Genomic DNA, 17,314 nt, shown 5'->3' on the forward strand with positions numbered 1-17,314 from the left:
AGAGAATTGCACAGTGTTCCAATCCGGCTTCCAGGAGGCCAGAATGGAGGTCATTTTGAGGAGTCATTTATTCTAGACTAAAGTTATGGAACTATGAGCTCACCTTTGGCCTTCCTCAGGAAGTGAACTATACACGGAAGTAGTACGGTTAAGTGATTCCCTACTGCAGAGTACCTCACAGGGGGAACCAACCATAGGAGACAAAACAAATGTCCCGAAGCCCTAGCCGTTCGGATACTGTGGGAATGGGAGGAAATGTGCTTTTATGGAAAAGAAGAGATCCAGAAATCGGGAGACCTGGACTCCGAACTTACCCTGCCGAAGAGCGGCATCTTCCCAGGCCTTCCTTTAAATATGGAAGCTCAGACTGTGATCCAGGAGTCCCCACTAACTCTAACATTCTCTGATATCCAGGCAGTATTTTTTCAGAAGGCAGCCATCATAATAACAACAACAGCAGCTAAAACCTAAGGCTCATTATGTATCGATGCAGTAGTGTAGCTCTAAGTCCTTTACGTATCCTCACAGCAGTCCCGTAAGTGCTATTATTATTCATATCTTTATAGTGAAGAAACCGAGGCAAAGAAAGGTTAAATAACTCATGAGGTCACGCAACTTCAGAACTGGCTGAGCAAGGACTTGAGCAGAACTCACCTGACCGCAGTGTTCTTGCTTTTCCACACCACGCTGCACTGCATATTGGTGGTACCGTTGTGTGTGTGTCTGTGTGTGTGTGTGTGTGTGTGTGTGTGTGTGTGTGTGTGTTTAATACATACTACATTCCTTTAATCTTCACGTAACATATTCTGTTTCTCCCTTTTTTTTCCATCTTCACTATTTTTTTTTTATTGAAGTATAGTTGATTTACAGCGTTGTGTTAGTTCCAGGTGTACTGTTTCTCCCTTTTATTTTCTTTCTACTAACTCCTCATTAAGCATTTTGAGGCATCGTCCAGGCCTTTTCATTCATTCGAGTGTAGGGTAGCTTACTAATGAGGACAAGCTCCTGGGTTTGATCTCAGATGGAACGATGCAAAGGAGAATTGTCACCTGGCCATGGCCTGCCACGTTGACCCCGCTTGGTGGAAGGGTACAGAAACGAGGATGAAAGAGTAGACAGGAGGCCATCACAGCTGGTGGCAGAGCCCCTCGGAGCTCACTGACATAACATCTTTCTGGAGGAAGATGAAATATTCTCTACCTTCTTATATCTGAGCAGAGATTGTCAGGTGACTCTCAACAATGCCCCTCTGTTTTCTTTCATGTCAGATAAATCTAATTCATGGCATTCAGTCATGAAACAGAAGTCGGGTAATAGCTCTCAGAAATATTTCATTGTCAGGCCTAGGGGCCAGAGAAGACTCTCCCACTGTAATAGTTGGTGAGTTGACACATCACCATTTACCCCTCAGCCAGATTGCTAAGGGGCCAATCCTCACCACCAGTAGGAGAGAGGAAGTATATTAAATTTATATCAGGTGCTTTGTGACCACCTAGAGGGGTGGGATAGGGAGGGAGGGAGGGAGGGAGATGCAAGAGGGAAGAGATATGGGGACATATGTATATGTATAACTGACTCACTTTGTTATAAAGCAGAAACTAACACACCATTGTTCAGCAATTATACTCCAATAAAGATGTAAAAAAAAATTTGTATCAGACAGTCTTCAAGATACTTTAATATCTCATTAATTTAACACTATGAATTTAGAATTTAAATAACTGAGATATGGACTGGCCCAAACTTGAAGCTTTTATGATTTGTAAGGAATGGTTTGTAAAATAAATGAATGGCATGAACACCTCTTCAGAGAAAATGTTTAATCCACTGGAAGACAAACTATTTTTAAGTTGCCTCAAGTAATTAATGTTACAATCTACTTTTCAAATTAGTTTTTCCTGACGTTCTCTACTAAGTTTCATTTTGCAAAATAAGAGAAAAGGCCTACACTTGACAGCTTAGGAAACTGGTATTTCTAATTTTGTTCAACAACATGGTTTAGTATTTTTATATATGAAAATATATGCCTGTGTGCCAAAGGAAACCTTTAAAGCTTCTTCAAATCCCTTTTCCTCAAAAAGAAAACCATTGTTGGCCAGAATAAAATAATGCGTGTGCCTTGAAAACATTGTCACGTAACCTAGAAACTGGTGGATCTAGGATCCGAACAGAAGTGGTCTGACTGCAGGGTCCTTACTCTTTTTTTTTTTGCGATACGCGGGCCTCTCACTGCTGTGGCCTCTCCCGTTGCGGAGCACAGGCTCCGGACGCGCAGGCTCAGCGGCCATGGCTCACGGGCCCAGCCGCTCCGCGGCATGTGGGATCTTCCCGGACCGGGGCACGAACCCGTGTCCCCTGCATCGGCAGGTGGACTCTCAACCACTGCGCCACAAGGGAGCCCAGGTCCTTACTCTTAAATGCCACGCACACTGCCTGCTGCTGTTCCTGCAGGTGCTGGTGACGGAGTGTGTGCGCAGTACATACTGCGTTCCTTTCTTCTTCGATTAACTTATTTTTTCCTGTTTCTCCTTATTTTCTTCCTACCGGCATTTAGGGGCATTGTCTAAGTCATTCATTTGAGTGCAGGATATCTCACTAATGAGATCTTTCTTCTGGGTTTGATCCCAGAAGAAGCTATTGGTAAGTACAGGAGAGAATTGTTCCCAGGCCATGGCCTGCCATGTTGACCACATTGTACTGGGTTGGTCATTTGGGATTCATTTTAATTATCATGAATTTCTATTTAGTCTACCAAACCATCACAAGGAACATCTAATTTTTAAATATTTTGCTTTCTTCCCCCAATACTGGTCTCTAACTAAGTAGCTTTTAAATGTTTTTAAGTCCACTATTTCTAATCCCATGGGAAATTGTTCCTGCTATTTCAAGAGAAAACACGCATATGAAATAGTAATTGTTAAAAAGAGACCAGAGAAAAGCTTTTTGAAAGATCTGTGGTTTTGTCATTTAGATGATAGAGTTTAGCAATATAATAGCCACAGTATTAATCAGATGAAACATAGAGATAGAGAGCATCTCGAAGGAGCCCTGTGCTTCCCGCATCAGGCAAGTGAGATGGTCTGAACGAGTCTATTTTATAGATGAGGGAGCTGCAGGCTTTAAATGGTAAGTGACACACCAAAGACACAGTGACAGTTACAGATTTTCAGAGCTAGGAAATTGTACACAAAGGGGGCAAGAATTCAGTTCTCCTCCCTGGAGCTGTGTTTCCTCCTTTATTATTTTGCTCTGAATAACAAATGGAAATTGGAGAATTTCCAATTCTTCAATGGAATGGAAATTGGAAAATGGAAATGAGAATGTAGAATGGAAATTGAGAGCTATGAAAAACTCCACCATTTTTTTTTTTTTTTTTTGCGGTACGCGGGCCTCTCACTGTTGTGGCCTCTCCCGTTGCGGAGCACAGGCTCCGGACGCGCAGGCTTAGCGACCATGGCTCACAGGCCTAGCCGTTGCACGGCATGTGGGATCTTCCCGGACCAGGGCACGAACCCGTGTCCCCTGCATCATCAGGCGGACTCTCAACCACTGCGCCACCAGGGAAGCCCCACCATTTTTGAGGCATGGTGTTGAGTGGAAAGATCACTGGTCTGGGGGTGAGGATACCTGGATCCTCATTCCAGCCCTGTCATGTGATCTTGGTAAAGCCACAGAACCCTCTGGACTTCATCTGCTTATCTGAAAATTGAAAGGATCACCTGAGAGGAGAGACTTGTCTCTCTTATTACCACATTAAAAGACATTCATAAAGAGAATCTAGTGCCTTGTGAAAATATGGAGGGCACAATTAGTACTGTGGTGCTCGGGCTCTTGGTTTGCTGGGAGAATTCTGGCAGAGCTCTTCCGACACCTCCCACACTGGGCGTACTGCTAAATCATTGCAGCAAATGAGCTCTGAGTGGCACGGTCAAAGTCAAAGAGGCACAAGGGCTTTTTACCTCAACTTGACCCCATTAAACCCAGTGGAGGATGACTGTGGCCACACGCAGCAAATGTATTGGCTCTGAGCCCATCAGCGTTCTTTTCTGAGACTCTCCACAAGCCGGGGTCAGGCAGGAAATGAGATGGGTTTTATTTCCTGCAGTCTGTATGAGGGGTCTGCATAGACCAGGGCGTGGCACGTGATGTGAGAATGCTAAGGGGCACATCTGGGGCTCAGCGACACTGATTTCACTTTACTTGGTGATGTAAGGAAAAGAACACTGAACTTGAAATCGGAAGACTTGAACTGCGGTCCCGAACAGGCAAGTCACCTGCGAAAGTCAGGTAGCGTCTTGGGACCCGTTTCCTCCTTTCTAAAATGAGAGTTCTCAGTGGATAGTTCCTAAGTTTTCTTCTAGTTCCGGCAACCTGAGATTTGTGTAATATTAGAACTTTATGACACAAGCCATCAGGGTGCTGCATCCCAGGGACAAATCAAGCAATATTTTTATGCACCAAACCTTGATGGGCCTCCCAGGGGACTAAAGTTTTATGGACAGAGCTTCTGAATATGGCTGCCACGTGAAGCTAGGTTTTCTGATTACATACTTGAGGATGACATTTTTAGAGAAAAACAGAATTGCCGTGGCATCTCTTAATCTTGTAGTTTAATCCTTTACCGAGAATTTATACATGGAAGTTTTGAGGTTTTCATTTAATTAATATTCAAAATTGACAAAGTACAGCCAGATTCAAAGGTAGTTGGATATTTCCAGGTCTTATGGAAATTAAGTTAATATGACCATTTGACCTAGTTTATCCTCCATACGTGAGATACGATTTCCATTCCTCCCATGTGTTCCGTGGACCATTTGGTCTTATTAAATGTAATCATCCCACTTTTACTCACTGAGGTCCAAAATGAGGCAAGTTCCTTGCCTTTAGATCCTCAAATCAGGCTAATATCTATTTTTTATTCTATATAACCTTATATTTGTGTCATAGTTTCTATCATTTTTCTACCCCCTATTTCATGTGATCATCACAACCTGATAAGCTGGAGGTAAAAAATGGTGTTTCCATTTTAAAGAGGAAAAAGTCAGGTTCAAGGCCAAGGTCACGTGTCTAAAAGTGACCACACTCCCGATTATTTTTTCACACTTTTCATTACCAATGAGTGGATTGGTCTTTCTGCTATTCAAAGGGCATCCTTGCTCAAGGCGAGTATATATTTGCAAGCTCCTCACTAATAGCTAAATGTTGGCACGTCTCAGGGAATTACTCAGAAAAACACAATGTGAATGTTCACTCTGTACACTGCTGAAGGATACGAATGATTAACGGATACTTTGGAGAAGAGTATTTTGTGTATCATCATAACATTTTAATACTATTTTTGATAAGTACAATATATGAGGAATATCAAGATAGAATAAAATGAACATGTCGAACTGAAAGAGGGTGAACATCCCAGAGAGAGAGAAATGTACAAGGAAAACCAAAAGGCTGGGGAGCAGGGACAATTAGAGAAATTAACTACAGAGCAGTTACCCGTGAACGTGGTTTGTTTTCTCGGCGTTTGAATTTCTCAACTTACCCACTTAATTCAGTGCTGTCCCCTTTCAAAGAAGTCATCTTGAGAGGCGGTATACTTATTCCATGCGCGCTGCTTATGACTTACATGATTTTTGGAACTCCTCTTTTATAATTGCCTTCTGAAATGGACACTTTCTTTGAAATATTCTTAATGGCATTTTAGATAAAGTCAGAATTATTCAGAGGCTTGTCTGGTGAAAAGGAGGGTGCTTAAACCAGATAATTTATTTCCCTCCCTCCTCCTCTCCCTCTTTCCCTCTCTCCCTCCCTCCCTTCCTACTTATTTCTCTCTCTCTTTCCATTTCCTTCCTTCCCTCCCTCCCTTCCTTCCTTCCTTCCTTCTCTGTCTCCCCCTCCTCTCTTGCATTCTTCCAAAAAAGAGGCAGGACTAATTTTTTTTACATGTTTTGTACACCTTCTCTGCAGACTTCCAGAAATTACTCTAAGCCGCACCATATTGTTGTCGTAAGAACATATTTTTCAAGTTGGTTATGTTGGGTGCTTAAATTCTGGTCTGTTAGTTTAAAATATTGTGTCTTGTGCTTTTGTAATTACACTCCCCGAAGTGAATCATATGGGACTTCGGTTGCATTGTTGAAGTTGTTGTTAACTGCAGGAGACCCGAGTATCACCCTCTCAGCAGTGACGGGCTGGAGCGGGCGGCACCGAGCTGAGAGGAGGAATGGCACAGGTGATGGCGAAGACGCCAGGTGGAGCCTTGAGTGGAATCAGGGATGCTACACTTTTACCGACTGCAAGTGTCCAGAGAGTGTGGCCAAGGGGATAGAGGGAGGGAGCTGAAGCCGTAGCATAGGAGGATCACATGAAGGAACCAGGGATGTTAACGCTGCTGTGGCATGCGAGAACCAGGGTGGGGTGCTAGAGAGGACATGGGATCGAGAATGGCGCTTAAAATGTTATTTCTGCTCCCAATTAGCCAGAGAACATTGGACACATAATTTGACCTCTCTGTGCTTCAGTTCCCTGATCTATCAAGTTAAAATTATAGAACTAATTGAGCTTATGGTTTCTTCAAAGACTAAAATTTATTTTGTAAGGGCTACACGATAAATATCTTCAAATACTTGAAGGGCTCCCATGTGGAAGAAGCATTAGACTAAGACTGTATAATATCTGAGGCGGAGACAGGGATCTAGGGGTGGTAGGGGAGCAGATTTCAGCTTTAGGTAAAAAAGAACTGCCCAGCAGTGAGATGGCTGCCTTGAGGGAAGGGTGTACAGTGGTAAGCTCCCCTTCAGTGGAAGTATTCAAGAAGAGCTGAGAGGGCTGCTTTTATGATGTAGAAGGGAAGCATAAACTACAGGAAGTAAGTGGCTGATTGACTGTGAAGGTCTCTTCCGATTTTGAGATTCTAGGAATCTCTACTCTTTTGAGGTCTGTATTCTTGATTGCATTTGCCCCGGAATGACAGGTTGAAAAATCCCAGGCGGCTCTAGAAGTGAGAAGTGGTCCATGAGGATTTGGTTCACAATGCCTAGTCATCTCTAGAAGTGCCTGAAGGACGTGACATCCTAGCAACCTTGTTGCTTAACCTAATGTTATCTGGAAGAATCAAAGAAGAGGCTCACAGTTCTGTTGAATGAAAAGATTTAAAAGAGGAGCCTTTAAGCTACCTCCTGCACGTTCTTCTTCTGCCCTTCAGATGTAGTAGGACACCGTTGTTGGTCAAAGGTTTGAAGCCCTTTAGAATGCTCAGGACAATCACAAGATTCCCATTTTGCTTCTTAGCAGAGACACATCTCACAGCAGCATCAGGTGCCAGGCTCCAGAGTAGCATGTCATGTGAACACAGAGCGAATCATTATTGATTCCTTGAGCCATGATGGTAAAGGGACCCAAATTACCATCAGCACAGTCGCACTAGTGCCGTTGGAATGAGCACGCCTGTGGGAATTCCCGGTGAGGGAACTTCATCGGGTCAGAGCAGCCAGCAGGGGGCTGGGCTGAGCGGGGGGTACAGGTGTTGGAGAGGGAGACAACTCCATTGGTCTGACTCTAATTATTAGAGTTTCTGCTAGTTTAAGTGCCTGAACCTAGAACACTCTGTGAAATGTCTCTCCCTCCTCCCCCATCACCACGTCCCGCCCCTGCTATTTTCTGTTCACTCTACAAAGTGCAATAGTCCTGGTTTCCAGATACATCTCGTGGAACCAGATCCCTGACTGCTGGACTTATCTTGCAACCCTTAGAAGTATGAGCTGGGCAGGCACATCGCAAGAGTTCAGAAGTGTAGGCATATCTCTGGGAGGCGGAAAGACCCTAAACTCCAGGCTCTCTGAGCAGGAAGTTGTGTTGGCCCACGCTCACTGTGTCTTGTCTCTACCACCTCTGCCCTTTAATCCAGCTCCTTTTTTGAATACTAATCGTTAACACTTAATGAGAGTTTACTCTGCACCAGGCCCCGTGGTGAGCTATCTAATTCAAGCCTTACAAGCCCAATAGAGCAGGTTCTTTATTACCCCATTTTTGGCAGATCATGAAAAACTGATGTTCAAAAGGCTAAATAAGTTGCTCAGTCATAGCTGCAGACTAAAGTCAAACCCACTGCCCTTGTTTTAAATTTCTGTCTTTTCTTATTATTCCTATTATGTGAAGGCTTGGAGGACGGTACTGGATCATCAGATGGGAGCCCAAGGGGTACAAGCTTTACGTGGTATTTGTACCGCTATCTACGTGTCTGCCTCCAGCCCATTCTCTCCGTCTTCCTAACCATCTTGTTCTAGCGTACCTTCTTCGTACTTTCAACCTTCTCTGTATTTTATCTTTCCAGGTATCTGATCAATGTGACTTTTGAAGGGAGAAATCTGTCCTTCAGTGAAGACGGCTACCAGATGCACCCGAAACTGGTGATCATACTTCTGAACAAGGAGAGGAAGTGGGAGAGGGTAGGACATGTCTTTGGCAATTCTCATACTAACTAGAGGGGGTGGGGATCGGAAAGTCTGCAACACATTGGAGGAAAATGGCGCCTTGGTTTTGCTCTCTGAGCTGGAGAGCAAGAGATCAATGCTTTAAGAACACAGGGGAGGCCATTTCTCAAACTTGCATCTTCATTTTCTTGCTACGTTGGTCAATCAAGAGATGATTGTCCCTATGTATTTCTGTTTCATTGGTAGTGGTGCTGTCTGCAGCATGACTTCGTTTTAATGGAAGAGTGTGCATGTACCGTATAACACGATTAGGTGGAGAAACCGAATCATGGTGTAATTCAGAAGTCGTGTCCTACACGGTATACTGGGGAGGCCTGTGAAGCCTAATTTGTGAGCACACAACTCTGGATTTCCTGTGACTGGAGGCTTGCCATGCAAGGCTCTTCTCAGGATCTCTCCCACTGCCAGCTGACCACAGTGTCTGAAATTCTACCATTAGGCGTTAATTTACGTGGGCGCCAGACTGCCTAGGTTCAATCCCCGGCTCCTCTACTCACTAAATTGTCTGTTTAGGACCTTGGGCAAATCTCTTAACTTCTCTGTGCCTCCACTTCCTCGTCTGAAAAATGGGGTTAATAATAATAGTACCGATAACACAGGGTTGTTATAAGGATTAACTATATTAATATATGTAAAGGACTTAGAAGGGTGCCTGGCACATCGTAAGCACTTACTAGGGATTGGCTTTTATTATTATACCTGATTCCTGGTTAAATGCAAACGTTCCTGAGAGTGATGTCATCACTGGTGTTCCCGAGAATGTTCGGCAGGGCCCTTGTGCCTTTAGACGCTTTGCTGAGAAATGGTTTCCAGATAAATAAGACCGAGAGATGCCGTCTACTCTCTCACTCTGGGAGATTCTCAGAACATATTAGCATTCGAATGTTCAGAGGTGTCTTTTACTGAGGGATAGTTGACATACATCGTTATACTAGTTTTAAGTATACGGTATAATGGTTCAATATTTGTATATATTATGAAATGATCACCACAGAGAGTCTAGTTAACATCCGTCACCATACATAGTTGCAAAGTTTTTTTGTTGTTGTGACGAGAACTTTTAAAATCTACTCTCTTTGCAGCTTTCAACATGCAACACAGGATTATTAACCACAGTCAGCATGCTGTACATTACACCCCCATGACTTATTTATTTCACACCTGGAACTTTGTACCCTTTGACGACCCACCAGTCTGTTCTCTGTATCTGTGAACTAGGTTTTTTTCTTTTTCTTTTGTTTTCGAGTCCACTTATAAGTGAGATCATGCAGTGTTTGTCTTTCTCTGTCTGACTTACTTCACTTAGAATAACACCCTCAAGGTCCATCCAAGTTGTTGCCAATAGAGGTGTCTTACAGCAAAGAGACATCTTTAATTTTATTTAATCTGGCATTTCCCCAAATGATTTATCATGAGAACCCTTTACCCGTGAAATCATATTCTGTGAATCACGTTGGGAAGCATTGATTTACAGACGCTGCAGACGCTGTGGGCCAGTTGGCTGAGAACAGACTTCAGGATGTCAGCATGGCTCTGACTAGGATGGAAACCAGGTGATGTAGTTCCCAAGAGAGTAGCCAGGAAAAGAAGCCAGAGATGAACTTCGTGAAATTCACCATCTTGTCACAGAGAGCCGTGGACAGGTGGTTGTGAGAATGCTCACCTGTGAAACCAGGCATGTGTGTCTCAGGTGGTGGGACCCAGGGCCTTATCTTTCAAACCGAAGACCTCGATCTGTCATGTGCTCCTCATATCAGGGCTTGGCTGTAAGGCTGCCATTATGCCCGGGGCTCTTGATTGAAGCTGCCGCCCCTCCCCTGAGTTGTCATTTGTCCCAAAATGGCTATTCCCTGGGCTTCCACTCCTTACCCCAGTCAAGCTGCTTTTCACTGCTGCTGTGGAGACATAATCATTCAAGGAGTGTCTGGGCCGGCATGTACAACAGGCGCTTCTGTATATCTCCAGAAGAGGAGTTATTAAAAAACGGAGGCTTCATGCGTGGATCAGAAGACATCCAGCTAGGGTGGCTTTTATTCAGTAGACCATGATTACTGTCTCAAGTAAGGGGCCCTGTCACGACCGTCCTGTCTTAAAGAGACACCACTTCCCATCATTTGTGCTGCCTTCTCTTCCTTAGGCTGGAATCTGAGGCCTGGGACCCCCAGCCCTTTCCAAAACTAGACCCTCCTTCCTGGGGGTTGGATCCCACGCCTCCTTAACAGATCTACCTCTACTCTAACTCTTGAATTTATTCCTTATTTCTATATGAGCTGGGAACCATGTGGATAATTTTTTAAATGGGCCTCCTCCTCCCTGACGCCCACGTTGAACCGTTCAGATCAGCCCTGGACATGGCTTCTAGAAAGAGCTTCCCAAGCCACAATTCTAGTTCTTTCTCTGCCCAAAACCTGCTCAGAGCTTCTGCAGTTTGTGGATTGGGCCCAAACTCTATCTGTTCTTGCATTCAAGGCTCTGGTCTCTTTTCCAACACCCGTCTTCTCTTCCTCACCATTTCCAAGCTACGCTGGACTCCTCTCTGTTCTGAGAACGTGCCCTTGTATGTCTTGTTCTCCGTACAGAGTGTCGTGATGTTTTCTTTTCCTGGAATGAATGGTCCAATTATACAAATCATAATCATCCTTTGAAGCCCAATTAAAATGTTGCAGTCTCCATCCCTGATCTTTGACCAAGATATAATTTTTTGCTCCCTTATGCCCTGTAGCCTTGGTCCGTACCTCTGTTGTAGTACTCGTCACATCTGCCTGTGTTAGAGTTGCATGTGTGATGCTTCCAGAGGACAGAGGCTGTTGTGTCCTCATGGCAACCTGGAGGATCGTGTTGCATAGCTCAATAAATATATGTAGAATGAACGAGAACCATTACATAATACAAGAGTCTAAAATCCATCATGAAGAATCAAGTTTATGCTATTGCCCTTGATACAAGAGCTCGTTTTTTTGGGCGAGGGGAGAGAAAATCTTTATGCAGATTGAGTTTTCATAGATCGTACTTTAAGTGTGCTAAGGGAGCTTGTTATTTAAAGCAATTCTGTGGGTAATCTTTTGATAAAGTCTTTTGGGGGATTGGGATCCTAGAATAGAACCTCTTCGTACTGACTTGGTTACATCAGGGAGCATTGCTGAAGAGAGATGTTCAGTATTCCTTAGGTTCATGAGCCCTACAGCTCCCAGACTTGGAAGCCCTTGCGGGCAGGGTAGGGATGCCAGGCACAGATCTAGGGCATGTCTGGGTTGTGGTAAGATCGAACCGTGGGAAGTTGTACCTTTTCTTCCACTGTCACCCTGGCCCCCAGAACCCTTCTGCATGCTTAGGACTCCTAATAGCATTCCAGAAGGTCCCCAGTGGTCCAGGGAAGATTTAGACTTCAGAGAGGCAGGCCCTCGGGGTGAGGATTCTACAGTGAAGAGATGGTCACTGGGGAGATAAGGAGAGAATGAGTCTCAATTTGAGGAAGAGGCGTGGGCTAAGAGCTGGGGCCTTTGGCCTCTAGTGCTGCCCCTAACTGGCTGTGTGACCTGCTCTTTTCACCTTTCTGGATCTTTCTGCCCTCATGTCTAGAACGATGGCGTGAGATGGGTCCTTTGCAGCTCTAGCTTCTGAGGTTACGTATTCACGCTGTAGATAAATCGGGGCGTGGCATGAAAGTTGGTGAGGGCCGGAGCATACAGAAGGAGCCCAACTTCGTATTTAAGGACAGTAGCTCCCAGGACACGTTTGGCATTCTTGTCGTTGGGGTAAATGTCGTCTCTTCAGAAGGCCTTCCCTGATGACCCAAGCTGAGGTAGCCACCCAGTCAGGTTCATTTTCATTTGCTTCAAGATACTTATTGTCTGACGTTCTGCTCATTTGTCTGCTTGTTTGTGTTGTTTGCCACCTGTTTTCCCACACCAGGTCGATGCTGTGTGGGTGCAAGGGCCTAGTTCACCTCAATAATTCTAACACTTCAGAAGAGTGCTTGGCTCAGAGGGACCACTCAAAAGATAATTGTTAAATAAATGAAGACTCTGTACGCTCAGGAGGGTTAGAGCAGTGACTGGTAGTGACCATTCGCTTCTACCTGAGACTCTCCCGTGTAGACTGAGTGGTTGACTGAAAAGCACATAAGAGCAGGTACATCTCCCTGCGGACTGAGCACCCCGAGGACCAGCAAGGGCCTCAGGGCGCCTTTGGGAGGGCTCATCTCCGGGCAGGCACGCCCGAACAGTGTTCGACAGGAAGCCTAGGCAAGAGGAAGATTTACTGTGTGAGTCGTGTGATAGGATTTCACAGCATTCCTTCAGGTTTTTACAAAGTCGTCTCAAAGCTACTGTCTTATCAGTTTGGTTCCTTCCAAAAGACTTCAAGTGATGGCAGGATAGTCTGTGGGACTGAGAATGGTTTTAGAAATCGAGAGAGCCGAGTTCAGTTTCCCACATCGCCATTTATCAGCTGTGTGTACAGAGCGACTGGTATTACCGGGGTCTGTTTCCCTCTTGTAAAATGGGGCTTTACATAAGGCTGTCATACAGATTAAAGGGGGTTTTTTAGTAACCAACTCTAAAGGAGATATTATAGTAAAACCAGTTAATAGTGGCTGAAACATAGCCAGTATTCAACAAATACCAATTGGTAGTCCCCACCCTCCTCCAGTAATTTTTTAAGGTAATATCTCACATGGTAAAAAGTCAAATGATACAAAAGAATATCCAGTAAAAAGAACGTCCTCTGATCACCCATGATCCTTTGTTCCCCAGGTCCCTCTTCAGAGCGATCCTAGTTCGCAATGTCTTACGTATTTGCTCTGAAGATACTCCCAAGCATATACAAATTTTCTACATTTCCTCGACCTCTTTTTTTAAACGAATAGTACATGCTTTTGTGAACCTTTAGTGGGACCGTATGTTAGTAGCCTCTGAGGAGGCATGGAGGCTGGGGGCTAGAACAACAAAGAGATCTCTGGATCAGAATTATATTCACAGAAAGCCAAGTACATATCTCTGGTATGTAGAAATGTGAAGAACATTTAAAGCGGAACACACAGACACAGACGTAGAGAATGGACTTGTGGACACAGGAGTGGAAGGGGAGGGTGGGACGAATTGAGAGAGCAGCATTGACACATATACGCTACCATGTGTAAAATAGACAGCTAGTGGGAACCTGCTGTATAGCGCAAGGAGCTCAGCTCGGTGCTCTGTGATGACCTAGAGGGGTGGGACGGGGGCGGGGGCGTTGGGAGGGAGGCTCAAGAGGGAGGGGATATACGTACACATATAGCTAATTCTCTTTGTTGTACAGCAGAAACTAAGACGACATTGTAAAGCAATTATACTCCAATAAAAAAAAAAGTCCAAAAAAAATAAAGAGGAACACACACACACAGCATGGTGAGTTGGAAAGGGTAGGGGATGGTGAAAACTATTTGTTTGCAGAGTGGCTTCGTTTGTGAGTCTCTCTAAGAGGGGGACAGCTGCATCAGCTTGCATTAGAAATAGTCTGGCACGGAGAAGCGGCTCCTGTCTCTATCAGAGCCTCTCATGATTTGCTTCATCGCCACTGCTCCCTGCTTCCATTTAATCGTTCCTAAAATGGGGATAGTAAAAATGAAATGCAGTGGGGTGTGTTCTGAGTAATGACTTCGAGAAATGATGATGATGCATTTTTCAGGTTGTAAGAGGTAAACAGACCTTAAAGGGACTGTCTGGGTCGGAACTGCAGGACAATACATACGGTGTGCCTCTCCGCTCGTCTTTCCCCCAACCTCGCCAGAGGTGTATTTTAGAAACGCACTCCCTCTTCCCTGCCTCCACCTACCAGAAAATACCCGTCCCTGTGTAGATTAAAACATTCTTTGTTTGTCTGGGTCATTCTTTGGGCTCCCCAAGCCCCAGTTATCACCTCAGGCTGGCAATCCTGAGAGATTACAGCCATATCCACCAGTGGAAGAAGGGTTCAAGGTGAAAGTGGTCGGTAGGAAGTGCTGAGTCCATAGTCGTATTTATGAATTAACGTATGGATCAGTGAGAGAGAGGAAGGGTAACCAAACTGGTAGAGAGAAGACTCCCAAGAGCCGCCTCGGAAGCAACGACATTATAGAACAGAAGGTCCCACCAGCATCTGGAGCCTGCGATGAACGAAACAGGTTAAGGGATGCTTCCGGTAGCCCCGTATCCAGGAGGCAGCACTGAGTCCAGGCTGCGGCTGCGCCGTGACACCGACACCTGAGGACTAGAGTGACCTGTTCCAGAGCGATCAAGTGGGTGATGATAGGACAGAGGTTGATCGCTCCTGTGGCAGATTCTGCTTGAAAGCCATTGACCCGTGACATAAAACAGCCCGTCCATCCCTTCAGAGAGCGTGCGCACGCGCACACACTCTCTCTCATCACGGACGAACTGACGGTCTGCTCACGAGCACAGGAACCACATCTGGCTGGTTTCCCGCTAGATGTCTGTGCCCAGCACAGTGCAAGACAGTGCTAAGCAGGCCAGGAAATACTTGGTGTTGCCTGAACACACCTGCCCCTACTGAATTCCACCTCCTGCCCCGGGGGAAGAGGCCACGGGCTATCCACGTGCTCTCTCCAGACTTTCAGAGGGCGTCTGAGGAGTGAAACAGAAGCTCCTCCCCGTGTTGGTGTGTTTTTTCTGCATCTCCCGATACCACCACTTGACAAGATGCTCCTTTTGCTGACTTTGAACTGCATACTAATATGCATCCTTGGATTAAGGCGTTCAGAAACAGGATCCACGGAGAAGGGCTCTGGGAGTTGCGGTCACGGAGGGGAAGAAGAAGAGGCAACAAGGTGATGACTTACTCTCTTTAAATATATGAAGAATTATTGGACCAAGTGTTGAGATCAGCTGTTCACTTTCTCCTCCGAGACAGAACCAGAGTAAGTGGGCTTAAGATCAAGCAGAGAGGATTTATATCAGCTATAAGGAGAATTTCTTTCTAGAGAGAAGTGTTGAGTACCAGAACTGTTAACCCCACCAGGGGCTGACTTTGGAAGAACTAAAGATTGGGTATATCTTCATGGCTCTGTAACGTGCAGTCCTGCCCAAACAACAATGCGTGAACTATAGGCTTTGAGAGTTCTTCTTCCCTTCCCCTCCCTCCCTTCCCTCCTTCCTGCACATAACGATTGAGGACCTACTATGAGCCTAGTGTTGCCCCCACCAAACTAGTATTATTGTTTTCCTAGTTGCTGGGGAAAGAAGTATTGCAAGGAGAAGGGCGCTTATTGTGACACGTAAAATTTCTATAACCTAAGGTGATTTTAAATCTATTTGATATGGTCTGATAGTTGGGTGGCTCTTTCATCTTGCTTGGTTAGTAGAGACCCTGCGTATATATGACAGTGGTTTATAGACAAGGCCTCTGGATTACATGCTTTTGGTTGTCTTTCCAAGTTGTGATTATCACAGACTTTCACATCCAAGTGTTCCCTTCTTTGGTTCCCTCAGCTCCAAGAGCCGTGGCCCATGCTCTTTGCCTACACCCTTTTCCAGGGTCCTGGAAAGAGACCACTGGGGGCCAGCCCATGGTGGGGAGGTGTGCCCTTAACCCCCAAGGTCTCCACAGCCACTCCTGGTAGACTCAGTGCACAATGTCAAGCTGCTACCCCCATGTACGTTTATAAAATAATTCGAAGAGCAGAGCAGGTTGTACTGGGGGAAAGGACTTCAGAAATGTCATTCCAGAAAGGCTGGCTGTCTTCATGTGCTGTCATCAGCCACTGAATGAAGCGGATAAAAGAACAAGATAACCTTGGTTGGCTTTGCTTTTGAAACCTATACCTGCTGATGGGGGAGAAAAGCAAGATGGAGCTTGGAGACAGAAGTGCTGGCTTAATCTTGACTTAAGGAAACGCTGTATAGAGGAAAGGCTCCCCAAAGCCAAAAGATAGCTTTCATCCACCTTGTTTAAATTTTATTGAGGATTTTATTTCATGACAGTTGTCTTTGGTTGGCTCCTGAGTCCTCTGAACTTTCTAATTCTAGGCTATAATGTTTTTCCAGTAGTGGTATTGAAGATGAAATAGTGGTGTAGAGGTTACAAGACTCTTATGTTAATATACAGGTTAAAACCAACATTTATGATTTTCTTATTATAAAGGTAATTGGTGCTTATTAAAGGTACCTGGGGGGACAAAATAAAATTTACCCATTTACATACCTACAAAGAATTAGTGTTTACATTTCTTCCGTTCCTTACGGATGCTTTTTTCTCTGCCTGTGTGTGTATATGTGCATGTTTTAACACAATACAGTGTGATACAATCGAACTGGAAACGCAATGTATGAGCAGTTTGCAGTCTTCTTCTTTCTCTCACTATGATACTGTGACCATTTTCTTATTTTATTAATGTTATCCAAAAGCATGAAACTTAATGACTGCCTCCTATTCCATTGTAAAGATGTATCATACTTCTTTAAACTGATCCCCCACGATTAGGCATTCATATGCGTATTCGGTAGAGACCGGTACTCATGTGAGAATAATTTCAGAGTTTTTGATAATCCAGCTTTGATGTGTAGGATTGATGTCCGAGGTGACAAGGTTTGGTCAGCTTTTTTTGTTGTTGTTTTATGTCCCTAAACATTCAAAATGATATCCTTTAATTCAAGAAGCTTGGGTTATATTCATTCAGTAACAAGGAGAAGACACACACGCGGTGGGTGTGAAAGGCTCTCCTTTGTGATTCCTGGTCTGCTGGGGATCCCAGACGGTTTTTCTTTCTGACCTTCTGATCCTCTAACTTTGCTGCTGAGAATGTTTCTTACCTTTGGCAGTTACAGCGCAGAGGACGGGGCTGTTCACGT

General features: G+C 44.7%; 1 protein-coding gene across 1 annotated transcript in view; it reads left to right on the top strand.

The window, feature by feature from the left end:
• The window catches only part of GRIN2B (glutamate ionotropic receptor NMDA type subunit 2B), a 410,164-nt gene that overhangs the window by 296,179 nt on the left and 96,671 nt on the right, over positions 1–17,314 (top strand). The window contains exon 4 of the mRNA XM_019938439.3: positions 8,330–8,444. Coding sequence (XP_019793998.2) covers positions 8,330–8,444 — 115 coding nt within the window. The remainder of the gene's footprint in view (positions 1–8,329; positions 8,445–17,314) is intronic.

Source organism: Tursiops truncatus, chromosome 11, assembly GCF_011762595.2.
Source record: "Tursiops truncatus isolate mTurTru1 chromosome 11, mTurTru1.mat.Y, whole genome shotgun sequence".
In the NCBI taxonomy this organism is placed as follows: Eukaryota; Metazoa; Chordata; class Mammalia; order Artiodactyla; family Delphinidae; genus Tursiops; species Tursiops truncatus.